The following is a 24,394-nucleotide window of genomic DNA, read 5'->3' as shown; positions in this document are numbered from 1 at the left end:
TGGAGAATGCTGGTCTTACTGAGTTAAAAAAAAGCCATGATCTGACATTTCAGCTTCCCAGCCTGGTGCAGATGGCCTCAGAGCTGCCAGTTCAGAGATGTAAGCCTGGCTGGTCAGATGCCCTGGCCCCAGCTTACCCAGGCAGTGTAAGTGAGATGACCTCGGACCCCACGGATGTGGCTGAGCACTCACCCGGAATGTGTGAAGCCCTGGTTTCAATCCCCAGCACCATTTAAAGAAAAAGAGTTCCACTCATGTTTCTGAATATTTTTCCCCCAAATTCATAGAACCAAGAGGCAGTTAGTAGCCCCCCTCGGCCCTCAAGTCCATCCAGCAATGTCACGAGCAAACAGACCTTGTGTCTGAAAGCACATCTCTTTCCAAACCTTGCAACTCAACAGAACCCACCGCGGCTGCAGAGATTTGTTCCAGTCAGGTCTGTGCCAAGGGACAGGAAACACCAGCTTTGTGGGGACGTGGGGCAGTTGTTGCTTTAAGATCTGCTCACAGTCACTCAGATTTGGAACCAGCTGTCTGCTCTCCATCCCTCACAGCTGCACTTGGGGTTTTACAGGCAATCACCTAATTGTAGTAGACAAAATGCCCAGACTCAGACCCTCAGGTCTATTACATTGTGCACCTCCATGCTGGTCCCTGTTGGATCCCAGAACTCTGAGATGTGCCATAGTCCTTCATAGTACAAATGGCACTAATGACCTCCAAAGACAGAAGCCAAATGGGACTATGGCTTTTAGTGCTAGTGTTCTGTTTTCAGCCAGGATCACACTTCATCTGGTCTCAGGGAACTATGTTTTTGTTACGTTTGTATTCAGTGACTACATGATCAACAAAACCAGGAAGATCTGAACTGGAGAGATGGCTCAGCGGTTAAGAGCACTGGCTGCTCTTCCTGAGTTCAATTCCCAGCAACCACATGGTGGCTCACAATCACTTACAGTGGGTCTAATGCCCTCTTCTGGCCTGGAGGTGTCCATGCAGATAGAGCAGTCATACATAAAATAAATAAATATATTGGAAAACACCAGGAAGTGCCTCAAATAAGTTCCTTCATGTTTGGTTTTCTTTCCTTTTAGATTCTCTGCTTTTGCATAAATAGAGGCCGATAACTTTTCCTTAATTTCACAAAAATGTGTGACTTTCCACTCACTCCCAATGCTCTTCAAGCTAATGTAAAATGTTGTTTGTTTCTGCTCTTTTGTCCACCCCCTCAGCTCCTAAATAAATCACACATGGAGGCATATTCTTTCTTATGAATGCCTGGCCTTAGCTTGGCTTGTTCTTGCCAGCTCTTCTTAAATTATCCTGTCTACCTTTTGCCTCTGGGCTTATTCCTTTTCTTACTTCTGTAAATCTTACTTTCACTCTTACTCTGTGGCTGGTTGTGTGGCTGAGTGGCTGGCCCCAGCATCTTCCTCTCCTTGTTCTCTTGCTCTTTCTTCTCTTTTTCCCAGATTGTTTCTTCTATGTATTCTCTCTTCCTGCCAGCCCCGCCTATCCTTTCTCCTGCCTTGCTATTGGCCGTTCAGCTCTTTATTAGACCAATCAGGTGTTTCAGACAGGCACAGTAACACAGCTTCACAGAATTAAACAAATGCAACATAAAAGAAAGCAACACATCTCTGCCTCATTAAACAAATATCCCACACTATAAACATATGTAACACATCTTAAAAATAATATTCCACAACAGTAATATGTATAAAGGAAAAATTCTCAAAATTCCAATGGCCAATTGTCCCCAATGATGAAAGGCTGGAGTATAGGCTTCTCAGCAGGAATAGGTGGCTCCTGGAAGGTAATGATGTAATTTGAAATTTTGCTTAAGCCATGTAGTTGCAATGAATAAGCTGTGACTATGGTTTTAGTGTCAGACGGACATGTCATTAGTTTTTGCTGAAAAGTAGCCTGTCCCCAAGGGAAAATAGCTTTGTGGCTCCCTAGAGTTAGAAACCATGAACCCTGAGAATTCAGGTGATCCACCAGGCATGCTGGCACACACCTTTAGTTCCAACACCCAGGAGGCAGAGACAGGCAGATCTCTGAATTTGAGGCCAGCCTGGTCTACAGAGCAGGAGTGTGAGGGTGTGTGTGTTGGGGGTGGGGTGGGATTCAGATGATCCAAAATGTGTTTGTTCTGACCATGTGAAGTGTCTGGGTAAGAATCGGAACCTTGGTGAAATGGCCAACAGACTTATTTCTTATTAAAAAATGTCATGTGGCTGATGAAATGATGCAGCCAGTCAAGGCCGGGCAGCAGCAGCTCACTGGATACAGCGCTTGCTGTGGGATAAAGCACGGGGCGGGGCCGTAGCTCAGATCCGGAGCATCCACACAGAAGTGTGTTTGTCACGTGTACATACAGCAAAACAAAACACACGCAGGAAGCTGTGTGTGCGTGTGTGTAACAATAGTGAGCATAAAATAAGAGACCATCAGGCAACAGAGCAGGAGAGAAAAGTTAGAGCAGGGGGACAGCAGGGTGGAAATGACACAAACACGGTGCATTCGTGTGAAATTCTCAAAAAAATTAAAAATTTATACAAAAAGTAAACACATTTATTTCTTGACCTGCCTAAGAAAACCAACGTGAATCCTTTAAGATTGCTTTAAATAAATCTGTTCCCCCCCTCTTTTGCTTCAAGACATTGGTACAAAGAAGTAACATATAGTGATCAAGAATTCACCTAGGCTTTCTATCAGTAGGCTCATGGGTATTTCATAATTACCAATTTCTCTTTATTGAAAAAAAATACGTTTTTACGTGAATGGCAAAAAAAAAAACAAAAAACAAAAAAAACCTCAAAAAATCCTGATGTCTTGGGAAACATGAACATTTGATTTTTAACACCCTACCCTGTCTCTCTCACTGTGTAGTCCAGGCTAGCTTGGAACTCCAGTTCTTCCTTTTAGTCCCCCAAGTGCTGGCATTACTAATGTGTATCATTACCCTCAGCTCATCTCTCTTGGGTGAGGAATGCAAATCCAGCCCAATGGCTCTCAGCTGGCTCTCCAAGCATTTTGTACCCATGCTGGCTCTGCATGGCATCCCTGCACCTGGATCATGAAACGTCTGAGGTGCTCTGCTTCCAGTGGTCTTTAGCTCAGAGAGCTTGCATGCACAGGACTTCTCCTGGGAGGAGCACACGGGGCTCTCTGTGCTGGGGAGTGGGGATGTGGGGGGCAGAGCCTTCACCTCATTCCAGCTGTGGCACGAGGTTGAACCCAGCACATAGGTAGGTGGTGTGTGTGCACAGCACCTCCCCCACCTCCCTTGGCCTGGCCCTCTGCCTTGAGCAGCTCCCAGAGGTGTTGGGGACATCACTGGGACACTCCTTCCACACCTGTAGTCACTTTCCTGCTGTAGTTTTATGGGCCCAGGAAGAGGCAGGTTTGACAGAGGGACACAGTCCCTGCCGACAGCTGCGGACCAGTCAGCTCCCCAGACAGTAAAATGTAAAGAGGGGGGAGGGGCGACCTTTGAAGTCTGCAGAAAAGCATGACTTTGACACCTCCTTTCCTCTTCACTGGGTGTCCCAGGTATTATGCTGAGAGCAACTGCCAGCTAACTTTACAAGGAAGGATGCATTTCCGTCCCCAAGGTCCGTGTCCTTAGTGTTTAATAAGGCTCTGAATGGCTGTTCATGGCATGGGAGCCCTGGGCTGAGCATATGGGAACACTTGGCTGGAGGTTCTAGAGCAAGGTCCTAGGGACATCCATGTGCTGTGGATGTATGCACACGTGTGCAGAGAGCACTCTGGAGTCAAAGTTTAAACTCTGAAGACATCTCTAGGCTTTCTTCCTGCATGTTTCTCTGTAATTGGCCGCTTCCCTTGAACTCAGAGGGGCGGGTGTAATGAAGTGAACTGAAGCTGTGATGTTGGATTTCTCCTCTTAATCCCATAGTTGAGTTTTAGTCTCTGGTTGGCAGTATTTTTTCTGTTTATAAAAGAATCCTGGCCATAGGTAATGGGATCCAGAAAGCTAGCTCAAGAACCAGGGATAGATCCTGGTCACACTGCCAGGGGCCCCTCAAACAGACCCAGCTACGTTTGCAGAGGGTCTAGTCCGGTCCCATGCAGGTTCCACCGCCATTGCTGTCCGTTTAAAGTTCCTGAGTTCCTAGGAGCTTGGTTCAGTTGTCTCTGTAGACTTCCCCAGGGGGTGAGGCTTAATCTTCTCTCACCTGAATGTACCAGGCTTTGCTGTCCCCTCATGGGAGGACTTACCCTTTTGGAGGAGGGGATGGGGGGGGTCGAGGAGGGGAAAGGCGCGGGGGGGGGGGGGGGGGGGGGCAAGAGGAGGGATGAGAGGGGGATCTGTGGTTGGTACATAAAAAGGCTCGATGTTCCCGGTGTGCCACTGGGTTCTGTTCTAGCTGAAGTTCACTTGTAAGCTGCTGGTTCTTCTCTATGAGCTCCCGTATCATGCTCTGCTGACATGTTGTTTTCTTCCATCAACATTTTCAAATTCTGCCTCATTCTTTGTGATGACAGTGAAACAGTTCACTATTAGGATAAGAATTTGTACTGTATCAAGCTGATAATAGAAAAATAAATAAATAAAAATTTTAAAAAGGGATAAAATATTTTTAAATAAGAATAAATAAAAAGGAAATATGATAAGAAAAAATACTTCTTGATCTACTAAAAAAAAAAAAAAAAAAAAAAAAAAAGAATCCTAGGAGTTTATTTTCCTGTCACTTGAGATAGTTTACCATGAAATGTCCCAGAAAAGAGGGAGATAGATAGATAGATAGATAGATAGATAGATAGATAGATAGATAGATAGACAGATAGATAGATAGGAGGAGGGAGAAGAGAATGAGAGAGAGAGAGGAGGGAGGAAGAGGGGGAGGGAGAGGGGGAGAGAATGCCTAACAAAACAATACAACTTACTTACATCTGGGGAAACTGCTAAGGCCAAGAACCTGTGAGGTGAATCTGTGTGCATTAGAAGGCCACCAATCCTCACCCCTCCCTCACTGCATCCCAGTTTCTTTCTGACGTTCCTGAGACGTTCCTGAAGGCTGTCCTGCAGCCTGTGGGGTGGGTCTATCATCTCACTTACCTGCTTTCACTGAGCGAGGTGACAGGCATCCTGTTCAGAACTGGAGCAGCTGGCACAAAGGCTTCTGGCCCAGTGAGGCTGGTGTGCCCAGAGGGTGGACACCAGCCTGAAGTCCTGCACTGAAGACAGGGCTGCCATGAGGTGATGGAGGGACCAGGGCATGGCTCCGGGCTTGATGAAAAGGGCCCACTGGAGGACATTTGCAAGGAGACCTCTTTTGTTTTCTTTTAAGAGCCTTCTCTCTCGACTTACGGAATGGAGGAAAAGGTGCCAGCAGCGTGAGTCGGCCCCAAGATTGCCCCAAGGACAGGGGGAGGTGAGTGTGTGGGACTCAGCCTCATCTTTGGGTGACCTCTGTCCTGTTGGGCCTTTAGAACAACTTCAGTCCCAGCAAAGGGTCCAAGTCTCAGTGAGGAAGGACAGTGTGTATACAAATGGTTTCCTATCTCAGGCCTGGGGGGTGGCATATTTTCTCCAGCTCAGACATCCCCTCATCCTTCCTTCCTCCTCAGCTTCACATTTTCATTATTTCTAGGTCCATTTCTTCCTTTTGGACCACCCTTCCACCTAGTACTCTATGCTTAGTGATATAATTGTTTGTAGTTTTTGTTGTTGTTATTCCTGTTTGAGCAATTTCTGGCATGGGATGTAACCCCCGTATGGGTTTAGCATGCTTGAAGCCCTGGGTTTGACTCCCAGCACTGAAAAAAAGGTAACCATTTAGATGAACATAAATATTTTCCTACTCCTTTTAAAGAGTGGTGCAATTCATAACAGTAGGTTTGGGTTTTTATTTATTTATTTATTTAGTTTTTTTTTTTAAGATTTATTTATTTATTATGTATACAGCATGTATGACCAGAAGAGGGCACCAGACCTTATTACAGGTGGTTGTGAGCCACCATGTGGTTGCTGGGAATTGAACTCAGGACCTCTGGAAGAGTAGTCAGTACTCTTAACCTCTAAGCCATTTCTCCAGCCCTAGTTTTTTTTTTTTTTTTTTTTTTTTCAAGACAGGGTTTCTCTGTGTAGCCCTAGCTGTCCTGGAACTCTCTGTAGACCAGACTGGCCTCAAACTCACAGAGATCCGCCTGCCTCTGCCTTCCAAGTGCTGGGATTAAAGGCGTGCACCCCCCCCACCCACCCCACCCCCGCATGTTTGGGTTTTTTAAAATACTGTCCTAAACAGCACCCTGGATACTACTTTTGGCCGTTATTGAAATGATACGTTTGTTCTTTCCAGTGTCAGGCTGGTGCAGGCTCTTGAGCTCTTGCGGCCCCCATCTCTTGGTGCTGTCCTTTGAGATAAAGGCAGAACAGCTTAAGTGCAGACGTCACACCTACAGGAATGTGAGGCTGGGGAAGGCAAGGGTGAGGTGTCCATCCACACAGCACAGGCACTGTAATCCCGAACAAGAGAGTGGTGTTTCCACTCAGCCATCATGGAAAACGGGACAGTGGACAGCTACTGCATGTGGCGTGCTTGCCAGCCTGTACCAGAGTGGTACAAGGGGGTCTGCGTCCCCATGCTTGAGAAATTCAATTGCTTGCTAGCTACAAGGCGGGTAGCTAAAAGGAGCAGGAAGGATGTGTTCACCGTGAAATGCATCTTACAGAGCAAGATTACGGGTAAGATGAAGACGGATTCCCGGGGCAAAATATACCTTAGCTGTTTGTACCAGATGTATTCCACCTCCCTCGCTAACATGGAATTCTCCAGAAGGTAAGCTCCCCCTGACCCCCTGAGACAAGGGCTTGGGGGCTCACTCTGTAGCCCAAACTCAAAATCACTCTGCCTTATCTTCCAGAAGGCTGGTTTTGTGGTGTGAACCACCACACTCAGGTTCCATTTTTTCCCTGCCCTCCCTTCCCGTTCCTTCCCTCCTCTCCCTCCCTCCCTCCTCCCACCCTCCTTCCCTTCCCCTTCCTTCCTCACAGCCTCCCACCAGACCCACTGCCCTGCCCTGTGTCCAGCCCTTGGTGTCTTCTTCTACGTCTGATGTCCCCTCACGGTCACCTTCATTTTTCTTGTCACGTAGACACTGAAGCACTGTCGCTACCAAACAGTCTTCAAGCTGCCTCCTAGAAAAGGAAGGGCCATACAATCCAATCCTGAGGGAGAACCTGGTGTGGGCTAAGATGGGGTGAAGGCTCTGTGTGGCTGTGAGGGAACATGGAAAGAGGGCAGAGGCGAGGCAGGGGATTCATCACCTGCCCAGGACTGGGGTCACTGAAGCTCCTCTGCATGAGCTTGAATCTAGTACTTGCTCCAGCAGTGCGTGCTTCCTAGTTAGTAGGAGGTTAGCTGGACATCCCTGTGCACTGCCATGGCCTCCGTGTGTGTGTGTGTGTGTGTGTGTGTGTGTGTGTGTGTGTGTACCATTTCCTAGTGACCACCCTGCTAAGAGGGGTGGGGAGGTGTGAGATCAGCATGGACGACAACACATAGTGACAGACAAGGCAGATGTAAAGTGTGTGTGTGTGTGTGTGTGTGTGTGTGTGTACACGTACCACTGTCATGATGGCAGAGACGGCCTTTGCATGTGTTGTATGTACTTTTCTGCAACAGCATGGAAATGTGGGCATTACCCTCACTCCCTCCAAACTGACCAAGGACACAGTGAAACCCAGGGTATGGGTCTAGGACCCGGCCTGAGGTTGCCACCTAGGAGCTGAACTGGGGCAGTCTGACTCTGGCCTGCCCTGTGAGCCCAAGGTGGATAAAACAAGCAGGCAGGGGACTCCAGGCCGCACAGGTGTCCATGACAGATAGAGAGCTGCGAAACCAACCAAGCCCTTCACTCAAAGTCCACAGAGGCCTTCCAGAAACTAGGATGGATTGTGGCGGTGGTCTTCCTCAAGGTATTCACAAGATGCATCCAATCTGTCAAAATGTCGGAAGGTGGTTCTCCAGGAGACCAAGTTCTTTTCCAGTCAGATGCGCTCATGAATGGAGGCCTCTCCTCCCCACCCTCTGGGAAATCTGCTCTCTCACCGCTAGGGTGTTTCCCATGAGACATTTAACAGACCCTACACCTGGGAGAATTCTGGTGGCCAGGCCGCTGGCTGGTCATTTGTAGGGTGGTGGGTGGTGTCGGAGGAGTGTTTCCCTCATTTAGGGACCAATTCTGGCCCCGCTATTAGCATTTGAATCGGGCAGCCGAGCTGTTCTGATTGAATGGAGAAGGCAGGCCTTTGTTGTTGCAATTTAAGGAGTAAGTTGTTCCCTGGTCTCCTTTAATCAGCTGGAATGGGGGAAATGTCAATGGCTGCCCGTCTGGGCTGAGAATGCACAAGGCCCACCTCTAAAGCCCCTTCCCTGGGAGCCCCGGACCCAGCAGCACTTGGTATCGCGTCTCTGCCCGCTGCTGTCCTCTCCCTCAGAATTTCTTTAGTGCCTTCAGACGGTTCTCTTTGTCTGGATGAAGCCAACCCACATAATTATGGAAACACAGCAGGTCCGGGTGGTCCAGTCAGACCCTTGCTGCCCGTTCCCCACATGCAAGGGCCAAGGACAGGCGGCCACTTCCGGGATGATATTCAAATAACTTGATGCTCACCGTGGAGTGGGTGAAAGACCCCTTCAAGGCATCGAGCTGTTTATACAGCATTTTGCAGTATTTAATTTCCACGACCTGGAAGTGTGAATTACTTTTATTGCTTTAGTAAGTAGCAAAAGCTTCCAAGTTTTAGGTTAAAAAGACAGAAAGTTAAGTTTTCAAAATTCCTCCATTTTCTTCCTTTTATCTGAAATTGGTACCATGGTTTATATTTTTCTCTTTCTCCTTCTTTATCTCTTCCTTCCTTCCTTCTTTTTATTTTGTTTTTTTAAAGACAGGGTTTCTCTGTGTATTTCCTGGCTGTCCTGTCCACTTGCTCTGTAGACCAGGCTGGCCTTGAACTCGGAGATCAGCCTGCATCTGCCTCCGGAGTGCGGGGATTCAAGGTGTGCACCTGCGCTGAGCACATAGGGACATAAAGATTCCTGAAAAAGGAGGTGACTCCCACTGAGGGAAAACCCTCCTAGGAAGTTGCTGTTTGTGGCAGGCACAGCTCATTTGGCATCTGGTCTGCCCTGGGTGGCCCACTTCTTTGCCTCGGATGTTCCCTAGGCCTGCATCAAGTATGGCTCTCTCGGCTCTTCCTGCTCTCCTTCCCCTGCTCCCCCCAGAAATGGGAGATGGCCTCCCTCGGAGACTGGCTTCAGCCACACCTCTCCGGGAGGCCTTGTGTGAGAGAGAGCCTTCTCCCACACACCTCTGGCTCACACAGAGCCTGTAACCCTGGGGCTCCCAAGTTCCTTCCTTGAGTTGCATTCTCCAGCTGTTGGAGTTCCCTCGGTGACTCAAAGGAGCCAGCCAGGGTCCTAATTAGTGAGCATCCTCCCACGGGCCGGACTTCTCCTAGGAAAGCAGTTTGTCAAACAGCTGTTCTGACTGATAAAAGACTGTTTGCTGTATCCTGTGTACAAAGACAAATGTCACCTGTCCTGTCCTTAGCCCAGCAGAATCCAGCCCAGATTGGCTTGCCTTTGCTCCCTGGTGACCCCCCCCCCACCCCCACCCCGTGGTGTGAGCTCAGCTGAGTCGCTTGGGCATGGGTGGCCCATTTCTTTGCCTCAGATGTTCTGGGCACCCCAGGAGCAGCACAGAAGTCAATGAAAAGCACCCCCAGGGCCTTATCTACGGCCTGACTCCTCACTCAACTAACACAGTGTGGTTATTTATTGGTTCTGGAGCCTATGACCTCAAAAACAGCCCCAGGACCTGGCAGGGTGACATACAGGCCTCAAATCCCAGCACTCCTCTAGAAGCAGAAGCAGGCAGATCCCTGTGAGTTTGCGGCCAGCTTGGTCTACAGAGCTAGTACTAGGCCAGCTGGGGTAATATAATAAGACCTTGTCTCAAAAAACAGACAGAGAAAGTCCCAGTGCAGTCACCCTATATTCTCACTGAACTGTTGTGAGAACTCAGTAAGAGCCTCCAGGGGGACTGTTAATGGAGGCATGTTCCTGAGCTACACAATGAAGTCTATACTTTAACCTGAGACAGGGCCAAGGTTTATTTAAGGTCTCCTGGTTTTTAGGGCTAGCTGAAGATAACAAGGAAATTCCCTACCATGCATATATGTGCATACACACTCATACATTCACATGCATACACACGCTCACACGCACATGCACGTGCACACAGACACACAGTGTCCCAAGTATCTGTGCTCAGCACACAGGTGAGGTACACTGAGGGCCAGGTGCACCTTCATGATGAGAAGTGTGTGCAGGGCACATGTAACTGTGAGCATCTTCATGAGGACAGACAGCCCTCATCACTCACTGCAGAGAGAAGCCAGTAGGGTTCATTAAAGAATACAGCCAGCCACCCTTCAGAGGGCACTATCCTACAAGCCCATTCCAGGAGACTTCCCTCCAGCACAGCGTGCTCCTTCAACTGCAGGCTCCCTGGGAGCAAGCCTGTTCTTAGGCCAAACTTTTATTTTGAATACACGGTAAGAGCCTCCTCTGAAGTTCTGCCACTTGTCCGGCATAACTGTGCTGCGTGAGAGCTGTCCTGTCACTGTGGCCTCCTGCAGGGTGACCCAGCAGCCGAGGGCGCCCAGCCTAGGGACACGGAGGGCCTGTGGCCGCAGCCTCTGTGTACTCAAGGGGTGCTGAGCCTCACGGCTTCCCCTGTGTTTGCTTTTCTCTGTTTGGTGCCACCCGGGCAGACTGCTGGAGAGAGACGGCCGCTTTGCAGACGTGCACGCCCAGCACAGGGCTGGAAGCCTGGTCAGTGTCCTGTGGGCCCAGAGACAGCACCCAAGGCGTCTTGTCCTGCTCAGACATAGATTTGGGAGGTGCAGAGGGAGCTGGGACGGGGACGGGGGTGTGCACTGTCTCCTGGCTGCAAGATCCAATCCATTCTCACTGAACTGTGATTCATGTTAGGCCCCTATGCGGTGGTGGCCAGGGACAGAAAGGTCCATCTGGGTTGCAGTGAAGTAAAGTCTTAAGTCTGAGACTGGAAATGTAGCCAGGTTAATAGAGTGCTTGCCTAGCCTGCAGGAAACCTTGGGCTCAAGCCCCAGCATCGTCTAAACGGGGCATGGTGGCACATACCTGTAATCTTAGCACTTGGGAGGTAGAGGCAGGAAAACCGAGAGTCCGGAGTCACTCCTAGCTAGGCAGTGAGTTTGAGGCCAACCCTGGCTACCTGAGGACTCTGTCTCAAAAGAAAATGACCAAGTCCAACTTAAAAACAGGAAAGCCCAAACCACCCCGGACCTTCCTCTGCTCTTTCCCTTGTAACTCTGGGTCTGATGTGGTGGCCCGGAGGAAGAGGGACTTCTGTAGCAAGCACGAGGTGGGGGGCGGGGGGGGGGATCCCCAGCGGTGGTTCTTGGTGTTCAGGTATGATTTTCTAAAGTGGCACAATTTAGACAGTGGAACATTTAAACTGTGAGTGTACATGTTAACGATCATTACTCAGCACCCCCAATAATTCTGGTCTCCTACCCATTTCTCATGTTCCAATGACAACAAAATGAAAGTGTTCTTTCCTTTCCAAGCTGGATTTCATGGTCCCAAGTAGGCACACGCAGGCAGACGCTCCACCCAAAGAGACGGGGATGGGGGACCCGCTGGTCCCAGGCCAGGAGCTTCAAGCACCACCTGCTCTCCGATTTCTCAAGTGCCGGAGCCCAGGAATTCCACAGAGAAGTTCCCGCTTGAAGACAGGAAGACACCAAGTGACCCTGTGTGGCACATGAGTTATCAAAAATAATGATAAGGGGGCCAGGGGGACGGCTCAGCAGGCAGAGGGTCTTGCTGCCAAGCTTGGCGACCTGAGATCCCTGAGACCCGTGCGGCGGAAGAAAACCAGTTCTTACAAGTTGCCCTCTGACTCCCACATGTACGTGTGTGTGCACGTGTATGTGTGCGTGTGTGCGTGTGTACATGTGTGTGTGTGCATGTGTACACGTGTGTGTGTGTGTGTGTGTGTATACACACACAATAAATAAACGTGGGAAAAAATAGGTCAGAAACAACTCACCCAAAGCGAAGGGGTAAACAACAGAACTATACCATGGCCTTAGAAGAATTTGGCAGTGGAGGGGTGAAAACTGAGAAATAAGTAATTCGGATTTCACCCACAGGATTCCCACTTTGGGTCTCTGCCCACCCCAGACCACTTTCTCCACAGTCCTTCCTCGGGCCCCTGGGTGGGGCAGGTGCCTATCTCTGCCGCCTCCAGACTCCATCATCCCGAGTCAGAGGGTACGCGCTGCCATCTTCTGCCTGCCAGGCCCTGCTCCTGTGGGACACGCGGGCAAAGTCCTCTTCGTTAGTTTTATTTCAATTAAACCATTTTTGAAGTGCTGGAGGTTGAGCCTAGGGTCTTACACATGTCAGACCAACACTGTCCCCTGGAGCTGTCCCCCCAGGCTGCAGTTTACCTTCTGGACGCAGCTCCTCCCTGCTCCCCGCTGTGAGGCTGAGGGGCATGGCTGGTGTGTGTGTTGACACAGGTGGGCCCAGCTGTGCTTGCTTGGCTGATCTCGGTGAAGCTCAGTCCGTTTCATCGTCTTGTACCATGTACACGGAGGACTCAGTTTAGTGATGTGAGGGAGGCATTCTCCATCACATAGGTCCGTGGTGGTACCAGCTCTTTGAATGTCCTGTCCATGTATGTATCAGTCGTGACTCATGTCTAGTCCATACCCAGCTTCTCGTTCCCCTGACAGTAATTTCCTAAGGGAGGAATGGAAGGCCACCGTTAGCTAGTCCTTGCTGGTAATGCTGGGTTAGATCTTCCCTAGGTGTGGACACTTGTGTAAGACAGCAAGTCACATGGAGCTTCAGACTTAGGGCTATTCACTGAGTGAATGCCGTCCGGCCAAATGCTTCCTGTGTTGGTGAGCCTGCCTCTCACAAGGAGAAGCCCCTTCTCAGCCTGGCCCCTGGTGCCATCTGATGCCCTGCAGAGTGAGTTTGTGGATGGCCACGTCTGCCTGCACTCTAGCTTGGTGAAGCCTTCCATCAGGGCATCTCTCCAGTCATCTGTTACTTTGGTAATACATGCCCATTTTTTTTTTCTGTTATAAATCCTTTCTAGATTGAGTGCAGTGGAGAGAACTGATATTTCAGCCAGCCTCCTCGTATCCTAGAATGAAGCTATCATTCACCCTCTTATCCTTAAGAAGCAGCCTGCCAGGGCTGGAGAGATGGCTCAGTGATTAAGAGCACTCTTTGTAGATGAACCAAGTTCAACTCCCAACACTCACAGTTATCCATAATCCCTGTCCCCGAGGATCAGATGCCCCTCTTCTGACCACTGAGGACACTAAGCATGCACACGGGGCACACACACATGCAGGTAAAACATTCAGATACATAAAATAAAGCTAAAAAAAAATGAATGCAGCTTCCTGGTCTTATGATTTCAGACATCCCAGGAGAACCTCAAATGCTGCTAAGACCCTGGCACCATGCAGGTGCTGAGGGGTGAGGGTCAGTGCTCCTGTCCATTCTAGAGCCACCCTGAATTCTGTCCTCCCAAGTGACACAGATGCCATTCTCGTAGGCTCGTTTGCAGCACCGTGGCTGAGGAAAGGCAGGGCCAGGGTCGTTCCACTCAGCTGCCCGAATTTGCTAGTGAATCATCCTCCAGTACCCATCTCTAGGAGATCTTCAGATGCTGCCTGTACAAAGTGATATTAAGTTTAAGATAACACAGCTAGCAGGAAAAATTCTTCTCTCATTTCTTTGCATTTTCATGCAAGTTCCAGGACACTTGATATTTTCACATACACATACACACAGACACATACACACACACTCACACATGCACACACACACTCAGAGACCCAGACACTAACAGACACATGAAAACACACACACACACACACACACACACACACACAGATACACATAGGCACACACACATGAACACACTTCCACACACTGACACACACCCCCACATGTGCACACATATGCCCTTGCTATTCGCTGTTTGCTTCTGTTTCTCTGATAGTGACCTTTGGTGAGGACTGGAAGAAGGATCTAGAAGCAGGTATACTGTCCCAATCAGCATCTTTGACTCTGCCAAGGCAGTGCCACTGAGCACAGAATGCCAAGCCAGACTTTTATCCAATCTGTTTCAAAATCATGAAGACTGGTCCTGTGATTTTGTTCATGGTCAATTCCATGTTCGTCCTAAAATAGCCTCGTGGATTCAAGTTATTCAGAAAGAAGTTAGAGATAGTCTGTGACTGATATATACTCCATGCCAGATCCACCAAGAAAGCAATGCTTTAAGTCCAGTGAGAGGAAACTTTCTGGGAGTGAGAAAGTCTCATAGCCTTATGTGTGTGTGTGTGTGTGTGTGTGTGTGTGTGTGTGTGTGAGAGAGAGAGAGAGAGAGAGAGAGAGAGACCCCCTTAAAACACACCACATATGATTGTCTTAGAGAAAGGACTCACATTTTTTTTTTTTTTAATTATGGTATTGACAGGGCTGGAGAGATGGTTCCACAGCTGAGAGCACAGGCTGCTCTTCCAGAGGACGCAGGTTCAATTCCCAGTATCCACAGGGTAGCCCACAACTGCCTGTAACTCTAGATCCAGGGGATTCAGTGCCTCCTTCTGGCCTCCATGGGCATTGCATGCATAAGGCACACAGACATATAGGCTGGCCAATTGTTCACACACATTAAAATTTAAAACTGGGCTGGAGAGATGGTTCACTCACTGGTTAAGAGCATTCGCTACTCTTCCAGAGGTCCTGAGTTCAATTCCCAGCAACTACATGGTGGCTCACAACCATCTTTAATGGAATCTGATGCCCTCTTCTGGCCTGCAGGCAGACCACTCACTCACACCTAAAACAAACAAACAAACAAACAAACAAACAAACAAACAAACAAACATTACACAGAGAACCCCTATCTTGAAAAAACAAACAAACAAAAAATTTAAATTATAACAACGCCTGTGATCCAAGAAAAAAAAAAAAAAGGTTAATATCATGCAGATAAATGAAATGGAAAAAAAAAAAAACCCTGTATTTGCAGAAAAAAAAAAAGTCTGTACTAGTGTTAACACCATTGGAGTTTATGCACAGAAAACAATCTGAATGCCATCTGTAAGATAATCTCTTTCCTTTAGGAGCAAGCTTTCAGATCACATGAGGGGCACTGCTCCTCCCGGGATGCCCACAGACCCCAGGCTTACAGCACCCCTGACCCTGGAACACGTGATCCAGACCCATCCTGTGCTGGTAAGCAACTGTTTTCTCTCTGCCTGTGCTGGGTGGAGGCTGTGGCTCTCCATGAGATCAAAGGACAGATGAGAGCAGGAGATGGTGGAGGCTGGGAGGTGGGGCAGAGCAGGATGCCAGCAAGTGTGAGATTTCTGAGGATATCCGGCCAGCCGCCCAGAGATGAAGTATGGGAGATGTCAGGACAGTGGCAGGCACTGGAGAGGGGTGAATAGATTTCTAATTCCCCGAAGAGTTGGAACACATAAACTGTGGGTGAAGGTTAAGAAAGTAGTGATGGCATAACCCTCATAGTTTATCTATTTTATGAACAATGAAAGAGGTCATGTAAATATGTTTTTTTTTTCCTTTCATTCATTGTAGGAGGCTAAGACAGCATGTCGATACTGGGTGAACTATGTGGATGAAGAATAAGATTTTTATACGGTTACTAGATGAAAAAATCCAAACAGGAAATGACAGCTTTCTTTTCCTTTGGTTCAACATTATGATAAGCAGTGAGGTTGACATCCAGTAAAGATGTGCGCACCTGATATGAGATACCTGGCATGGTACTTCAATCATTCTCTCATTATAAAGGTGATGTCATCACGCAGAACCCCGAACCACGAATTCAGATGATGGCCATGGCCAAGCACAGTCATCGTCAGCATGGCTGGGCAGACTTAAAAATGAGCCTTCAACTGGTGGCTTTTCAGTTCTGCTGGCTCAGGGTCCTTCTGCCTGGTGCTCTCTTTGTAACACCTTAAGTCAAATAAACCTGCTTTCTTTCTTAAAAATAATTTTTTTTTAAAAAAAGCTTTCCAATTATGAGTGAGCATAAGGAGGTAGGAAATTGAATCAAGGGTGTTTGATGAAGTGAAAAGCTTTATAAGGTAGACAAATATAATTAATGGAAGTAGTGTCCGACAAGTGGTTGGATTAGGCGTCCCTGAAGACAGAATGCAGGAACTAGACAGGCCAAAGATTTGATCGGATGCTTGGCACTGGCAGACAAAGTGCTGGCCTTACTAGGCCGGCGGAGTTTAATCTCAGGTCCAGCGGCAATGAGGGAGAGGCTGTGGAAGGCGCAGCGCTTGAAAAGAAAGTATTTGTAGAACTGGTGGAAAGTATCAACCCTCAGATGTAGGGACCCAAAGAATCACCAACACTAGTTTAAAAAAAAAAAATGGCACCAGCTGGGGATGTGGCTCAGTGGGAGAGTGCTTGACTTGCATGCTCAAGTCCCTGACTTCAGTCCCCAGCACTTATATATTAATAATAATAATAACAACAACAATAATAATATAGGGGGATGTAGAGGTGGCTTAGCACTTAAGAGTACCAGCTGCTCTAGCAGAAGACCTGGGTTCAATCCCCAGAACTTAGATGATGGTTCACAACTGTCTGTGACTCCAGCGTCAGGGGACCTGAGCCCAGCTTCTGGTTTCTGTGGGCACTGTGTGCACATGGTGTACAGACATACGTGCAGGCAAAACACCTGTCCACATAAAAGATGAAAAGAAGATTTTAAAAAGAATAGTTCAAAAAAAAGTTCAGCCAGGTGTAGGGTGCACACCTTTAATCCTAGCCCTTGGGAGGCAGGGGCAAGTGGATCCCTCTGAGTTTGAGGTGAGCCTGGTCTACATAGTGAGACACTGTCTCAAAAAAAAAAAAAAAGGAGATCCTTAAAGGAGCCAAAGAAAAAGCAGATTTCACCTCTCACTAAGGAGGAGTGCCCAAAGCAGGCAGTTCCCTAGAGGGGAAGACAAGCAGATTCTTAGAGGGTCATTTTAACAGTAAGTAGAGCCAGGGCAGGGTGGCGCACACCTTTAATCCCAGCACCAGAGAGGCAGAGGCAGGTGGATCTCTGTGAGTCCCAGGCCAGCCTGGTCTACAGAGCATTCCAGGACAGCCAGAGCTACACAGAGAAACCCCATCTCAAAAAACCAAACCAAAACAACAAAAAGAAGCAGAAACCTTTAGTGGTGCTGAACAATTAACTAAGCCAAGTCCACCACTTATAAGCCTCCCTGAAAGAAAAGAAGAAACTATTAGACACATTGGTTCAGCTGGCCAAGTCTGCTGGGAACAGCATAGAATGAAAATATAAATTCTCTAGAAAAAGGGCCAAAGGATCTGTCCTCGCTGATCCTCCTTCACAAGGCCAGAGCTAGGCAGCTGTCACTCAAGACACAGGGGCAACACTCATAAAGACACAGAGACAAAGCCAATCCAGTAACGTTCTGTTCATCGCAGCAACGTCTCCCCACAGTACAAACAACAGCAAACGATGAAAAGGAGGGAAACTCTTGAACTAATCATATGTCTAAATATACATGTATCAAAAATGGTGTGTTTCACAGTGAGATAGGCAGCCTTTTCTTTTGAGGTTTAGATAACACAAGGATCCCTTCATTTCCCCTCCCATGAGATATTATACCGGAAGCTTGATCCACAAAAGGTAGAAAATGTGTAACTCTACCATCTTTTAGGTTTTCATTGTATTCTATGTGTACAGGTTTCTGTGTACACATGCATTCAGTGCCTGAGGAGGCGGAGTGTTGGGTCCCCTGGAACAGTACTTACAGATGGTTGTGACCTGCTGTGTAGGGGCAGAGAGTTGAACCTGGGTCCTCTGAAAGGGCAGCCAGTGTTCTTACCCTCTGAGACATTTCTCCAGCTTGATCCTATATGGTTTAAATGCTACTGAACTGGGTACTGTGTGGGTGCTGGGAACCACAGATGGGTCTTCTGCAAGAACACTGAACCACTCCAGCCCAGCAATAGAATGGTAGACACTTGAATAAGAAGGTCATGAAGTTCCTTCATTCCATCGGTGACCAATATGTTAAGTATAGCTACCATGTCATTAGCATGATAAGAATATTCATGAGATATGTGTGTGTGTGTGTGTGTGTGTGTGTGTGTGTGTGAGAGAGAGAGAGAGAGAGAGAGAGAGAGAGAGAGAGAGAGAGAGAGAGAGAGAGAGAGAATATCTCAGCTTTTAGGGTAGTTGAGATGGGAGAATCTTTTGAACCTATGAGTTCAAGACCAGCCTGGTCAACATAATGACATTGGGGAAAAAAAGAAAGAAGGAACAAGCCATGAAGGAGAGGCAGGAGGAAGGAGAAGTAGAAGTGGAGGGAGGAAGGAAAGGAAGGTAGGCTGCCACTTTCTTTATCAGCCAGAGAACGAGAAAAAGAAGTGGTCTAAGTAAATGCTGCCCATTAGCACTATTCTAAACATCAGAGATCTGTGTACACAGCGTGGTCTCAGAAGGTCTCAGAAGACAAGCTGAAACTATTTATGCAAGTTAAGGATCCCTTAATGAAAATGCTTGTGACCAGAAGTAGTTAAGACTTCAGTGTCTTTCAGATTTTGGAATATTTATATAGACTTAAATGTCCAAACATTTCTCAAGCCCCAAATCTGTCACTTAAATCCCTTGTAACCAGGGATAGAGCCAAGTATTAAGACTGTCTCAATGGTTAAGAGCGTTTCTTTCTCTTGCAGAGGACCCAGGATGAATTCTCAGCACCCACATGATGGCTCACAACCATCCATAACACCAGTTTCAGGGTGTCTGATGCTCTCTTTTGACCTCCCTGGGCACTACACATGTGATACACTTAGGTACATGCAGGCAGAATACTCAAACACATAAATAAAATAAAATATCTAAAAGCAACGACAAAAAAACCCATCTTGCAACCCAGTTAGAGATGCTGAGTGTCAGGTGCAGGTATGGCAGCTGGATAGGGAAGCAAAGCTAATCCTGCCCCTCATTCACTGTGCTCTCCTAACCCTGTTTCTGAAGGACACCGGGTCCCTAGCTGATATGGAGCTCGAGTTCCACAGTTACCAGTGGATTTCAAAGTGGGCGGGGTGACCCGATGCCTTCTTTGAACTTTTATCCATTTGTTGTGTGGTCATCAACTCAGGGACCAACTTCCGGAAGACGTTCAAAACCAGATTAAAGATGAAGCCATCGGGGCTGGAGGCATGGTTCAGAGGTTAAGAACACTGACTGCTCTTCCAAGAGGACTGGGTTTGATCCCCAGCACCTCTGGCAGCTCATAACTGTATGTCACTCTAGCTTCAGGGGATCCAAAGCCCTCCTCTGGGGGGTGAGTTTGATTCCTGGAGTTCACATGTCAGAAAGAGAGAACTGACTCCCATAAATTGTCCTCCTACCTCTGTGCAAGTACTGTGGACCATGTGTGCTCCCACACATAAATACACACTTGCCCACATGTGCATATAATGTAATATATATATATATATATATATATATATATATATATATATATATATATATATATATATATATGGGGTCTGATTATGTAGCTCTGGCAGGTTGGAACTTAGCCTCAAACTCATAAAGATCTGACTCCTCTGTGCTACCATGACTGGCAAAAAAAAAAAAAAAAAAAAAAGCAATTAAAAAAAATCTTGGGGTCCTGGAGAGATTGTCCCATGGCTGCTCTTCCAGAGGACCTGTGCTGGATGCCCAACCTTCATGGCAGCTCACAGCTGTCTGTATTTCCAGTTCCAGGGGATCTGGACCTTTTCTGACCTCCACAGACACTAGGCATATAAGTGGTACGCAGACAGATGTTCAGGGAAAACACTCATGCATATAAAAATAATATATTTTCTTTTCTTCAAAAATGAAGTCTTAGGCCATCATACCTACTTCTTTTGTGTGTTTGTGGAGGCCAAGCTAGCTTAGTGGATACAGACTCTTGATGCCAAGTTTGATGGCTTGGATTTGATCCCAGGGGTCCACATGTTAGAAAGAGTGAACCAGCTCTTACAAGTTGTCCTCTGAACATGTATTCTTGCACACACAGCTTTTCTAGAGCACCTGCGTTCAGTTCCCAATATCCGTATTCATATCAGATAGCCCAAAACTGCCTATAACGCTGGCTCTAGGGAAATCTGAGGCCTCTGGCTTCTGTAGGCACCTGCATGTGCGCGCGCGCGCGCGCGCACACACACACACACACACAGACACACACAGACACACACACACAATTAAAAAATAATCATTAGGAGAGAAGACAGATTTTCCTGCTGATGATCTCGTCTGGACTATGTGCTGTTAGTTTTTTGTCAACTTGACATAAGTTAGGGTCATCTAAGAGGGGGGAACCTCAACTGAGAAAAGATTGGTCTGTGGGCAAACCTATAGTGCACTTTCTTGATTAATGATTGATGTGGGATGGGGCTGGAGAGGTGGCTCAGAGGTTAAGAGCGCTGACTGTTCTTCCAGAGGTCCTGAGTTCAATTCCCAGCAGCCACATGATGGCTCACAACCATCTGTAATGAAATCTGGTGCTCTCTTCCAGCATGCAGGGATGCAGGCAGAACACTGTATGCATAATAAATAAAAAAATAAAAATAAAAAAAAAATTGATGTTGGAGCGTGGTGCCATCCTGGGCTGGTGGTCCTGGCTGAGAAAGCCATGCAGGAGGAAGCCATTAAAGAACACTCCTCCTAGGTCCCTGCTTCAGTTCCTGCTCTGAGTTCCCGAACTGGCCTTCGGGATGATGGGAGTACAAGCTGTAAGTGAAATAAACCATCTTCCCAATTTGTTTTTTGCCCGGGTGATTTATCACAGCAATAGGAACCCTAACGAAGGTAGAAACTGGTGCAAAGAGCATGCGACTGCCGTGGTTACCTGTTTTGGGGAGGATTATGGTGGCATTTGAACTTCGGGCTAGAAAAGCCATTGAGTGCTCAGAGCTCAGTGGGCTGTGGGATCTTAGATGATAAGAGTGTGTAGGGTAATGCAGAGGATGGAGGGCTGGCTTGTGAAGTTTCGGAGGGAAGCAAAGCAGACTCTATTCAGGCTACTTATGAGATATTTTTCTTTCTTTCTTTCTTTCTTTCTTTCTTTCTTTCTTTCTTTCTTTCTTTCTTTCTTCCTTTCTTTCTTCCTTTCTCTCTCTTTCTCTCCCTCCCTCTCTCTCCCTCCCTCTCTCTTTCTCTCTTTCCTTCTTTCTTTCAGACAGGGTTTCTCTGTGTAGCTTTGGGCCTTTCCTGGTACTCATTTGGTAGATTAGGCTGGCCTCGAACTCACAGAGATCTGCCTGGCTCTGCCTTCCAAGTGCTGGGATTAAAGGTGTGCACCACCTCCACCCGGCGAGATATTTTGAATGAAGATTCTGTGGTTCAGGTCAGCTGGGCTGAAGGACCAGTTGTGATTAAGAAGAAGCCAACAGCATTGAGGTTGATGTTCTGGGAATTGTTTCCTTGGGGACAGTACAGACCATGTTTTTTTTTTTTTTTTTTTTTTTAAATTTAAGGAGTCACTGGGCATGATAGGAAATGTCTTTAGTTGCAGCACCCAGGAGGCAGTGGCAGTTCAAGCCCAGCCTGGTCTACATAGTGAGTTTCGGGCTAGCCTGGTGTTACATAGTGGGACCTTGCCCAAACAAACAAACAAACAAGCAAAAAAGTCAAGTCCATCAGCTTTGCCTTCTCCGGGTCAAATTCCTTTTGTAACTAGTTGAGTGAATGTAGTGGTGTGTGGGGCAAGAGAAACAAAACAAAACAAAACCTTGTATCTATTTTCTGTAGACGTATTTTAGTGGAAACAATGTATTTTTAAACCAAGACAAGTCAGAAAGCAAAACCTCTCACTTTCCACTCTTATCTGTAAGCTTTAGCTGCCTTATCTGTAGAAAACAACCGTGGCCACCTTACAGAGTTGTTTGTCTGCCTGACCCATGTACATATTCCCCTGCATACAATAGGCTTTCTTGGCAGCCTGAGGTAGGACTGGGGTCTGGAAGCCTGAGTGTGGGTCATCCAATGTGCTAATTCCGACTTCCAACCGGGCTTTCCTCTCCCGGCTCTTCAGCTTGCTGGAGTCTGGTGGTGGGAGCCACCGATCCGATCCGGAATCTGTTCTCAGAAGTGTGTTAAGAGTCCCGGTCCCCATTTTTATCAGTCTTGCCCTTGATATGTGGGGAGATTTATTTTAACTCCCCTCCTTCCTGCAGCCAAGCCCCCAGCCCCCACCCGGGGCATTCGCTACCTTTCCACCTTCCCGGTCCTTCCTGTGGGCTAGCTGTCAGCAGGTGGGCGCAGCCTCCTCCTTCACACCCGCTCCTCCTGGGGCAGGTTTCTGCCCCCAACACTCCCTGCTGGTCACCCTCCTGGGATATTCTCACAATTCCATCATTCTCCTGCTCTTCTCCGGTTACTGTTTTTGCCTCGAGCACCTCTGGAAATTCCTATAAAATGTCTCTAAATTAGTGCTCTTCTCTTCTAGGATTTTTGTGGGACTTCACATTCCTCTTACGAGGCCTCTGGAGACCACCAAACCTCCCCCATGTAAGAAGTCTGGCAGGCACGCTCCCTCTCAGAGTCCTCCTTTGGACTTAGCCCTCTATTTTCCGTTCTCTGTCAGCTCCGGAAGTTTCTCGCCTTGATACCTGCAGCTCTGACCATCCGACCTCCCTGTACGTTCTTTCCCCATAGCTGTGGCGTCTTCACTGTCATTCAATGAGGCTCTGTCTCAGTTTGCTGTTCTCCTCTGGGAAACTGGGAACAAGGAATATAGGAAGGCTGCCCCGAATTTGATGGCAGATGTCTTTAGGATGTATGCAGGACTTCCAGGTCTGTGTCGACTGTAGCTAAAACGCCACTGGTGGGTAGGTTTCAGTGCGGTGACTGCTGTTCCTCCTGGACACAGTGACATCTTTGGACACGGGGACATCTGCCTTCCATGGCCATCCCTGAGCTCAAGAGGATTAGAAATGAGGTACCTACCATATCTGAATGGGGCCAAAGAGCCATTGCAAAGATCGGTTTATCTCAGATTTAGCCCAGGGTCAATTGGAGGAAGGAAGGAGAACCATGGAATCTTCCTCAAAGGGCTAATGTAGAAGGCAGGAGAACAGCCCAAGACTAAAAGGAAATAACCACAGTGGTCACCTAAAAACAGCTGTCAGGCCTGAGTATAAGGCCCGGTGGCCTCTGGGAGTCACAAACAGCCTGAAGGAGCAAAAGGCTGCCATAGAAGACGGTGGAATAAATAGCATGACCGAGATTCATAGGGAACCGGGTCCGCCAGAAACTCAAAGGGAGAGCAAAGAAATAAAATCTGCATGGGAGGCAGTAAAACCCCAAGAGTGACAGAGAGACAAATTGACAGGGTGGTGTGGCGCAAATACTTCACACACCATTCAATACATGCAGAAGGACCTGAGATGAAACAGTTCAGGGGAGAAGCAGGAGACGGGGAGAAGAGGCAGGGGCAGTCATTCCCAGGCACAGATGACCTCTGGGGCTTGCACCAAGACCCTCACAAGAATGAGGTACAAGCGCTACCCCTGATTACTCCTGAAGAAGCATGGAAAGCTTAGGTAAGGAGGCTGAAGAAGTTCAAGCTACCTCTACCAAGCCAGTGGCCACAGAGTCCCCTCCTCAGCATTGGCTTCAAAGACCAGAGAGGTTAGGGAGAAATGTTGGCTGGTTTATTTGTTTTCAGTGTGTCTGCTCCTGTCCGTCCCTAAGCTACCAGGACACTGGCTTATGAGGACAGCTAGGATAGGATTGGACTTGAAGACACCTTCTTCAGCTGGCCCTCACCTGGCTCTACCCCTCCCATCTGCCTGCCCTTCAGGACTTCTACAGTGGGGTGACCCTCTTCCCACAGTCACAGTGACCAGTGACAGGTGAGTCCTGCTGACCCATTCTGAAAGCTTGTCTTTATTCTTTTCTACAAAACCACAGCCTCTACAAACAGTCCGAGGTCCTAAAAAAAAAAAAAAAAAAAAAGCAAAAAGCTCAATGTGATGCAGACGGAATAACTGTGCTGTTTTAAAAAGCACCTCTCCAAGTCACCGTTCTCCTTCACCACGTGGTGACAGAAGCGTTTCGTTGAAGGGGTCTCTGTGCACTAACCTAGGATTTGGGGATGCGGTGTCTGCTTGGTCTGCTTGGGGGAACAGGAAGTGGAGAAGGACTAGCTTGGCACACTGAATCTGAACAGTGATTAGGGCCCATGTGTCTGTGTTCTGCAACATGGATGTCC

At 47.8% G+C, this 24,394-nt stretch overlaps 1 protein-coding gene across 4 annotated transcripts in view; it reads left to right on the top strand.

The window, feature by feature from the left end:
- Positions 1–15,900, top strand: part of LOC102904007 (uncharacterized) — a 60,984-nt gene extending 45,084 nt beyond the window's left edge. For 2 of the 4 annotated variants that reach the window (XM_076552896.1, XM_076552894.1), the window contains exons 7-10: positions 5,322–5,405; positions 6,706–6,812; positions 10,814–10,874; positions 11,654–15,239. In XM_076552896.1, coding sequence (XP_076409011.1) covers positions 5,322–5,405; positions 6,706–6,812; positions 10,814–10,874; positions 11,654–11,854 — 453 coding nt within the window. In that variant the 3' untranslated portion in view covers positions 11,855–15,239. The other 2 variants (XM_076552897.1, XM_076552895.1) reach the window with 2 other exon arrangements.
- The last annotated feature ends 8,494 nt before the right edge of the window (positions 15,901–24,394 follow it).

The sequence above is a fragment of the Peromyscus maniculatus genome, chromosome 16 (genome assembly GCF_049852395.1).
Source record: "Peromyscus maniculatus bairdii isolate BWxNUB_F1_BW_parent chromosome 16, HU_Pman_BW_mat_3.1, whole genome shotgun sequence".
NCBI lineage: Eukaryota > Metazoa > Chordata > Mammalia > Rodentia > Cricetidae > Peromyscus > Peromyscus maniculatus.
The sequence above is the reverse complement of the archived record's forward strand: the minus strand, read 5'-3'. Positions and strand labels throughout refer to the sequence as shown.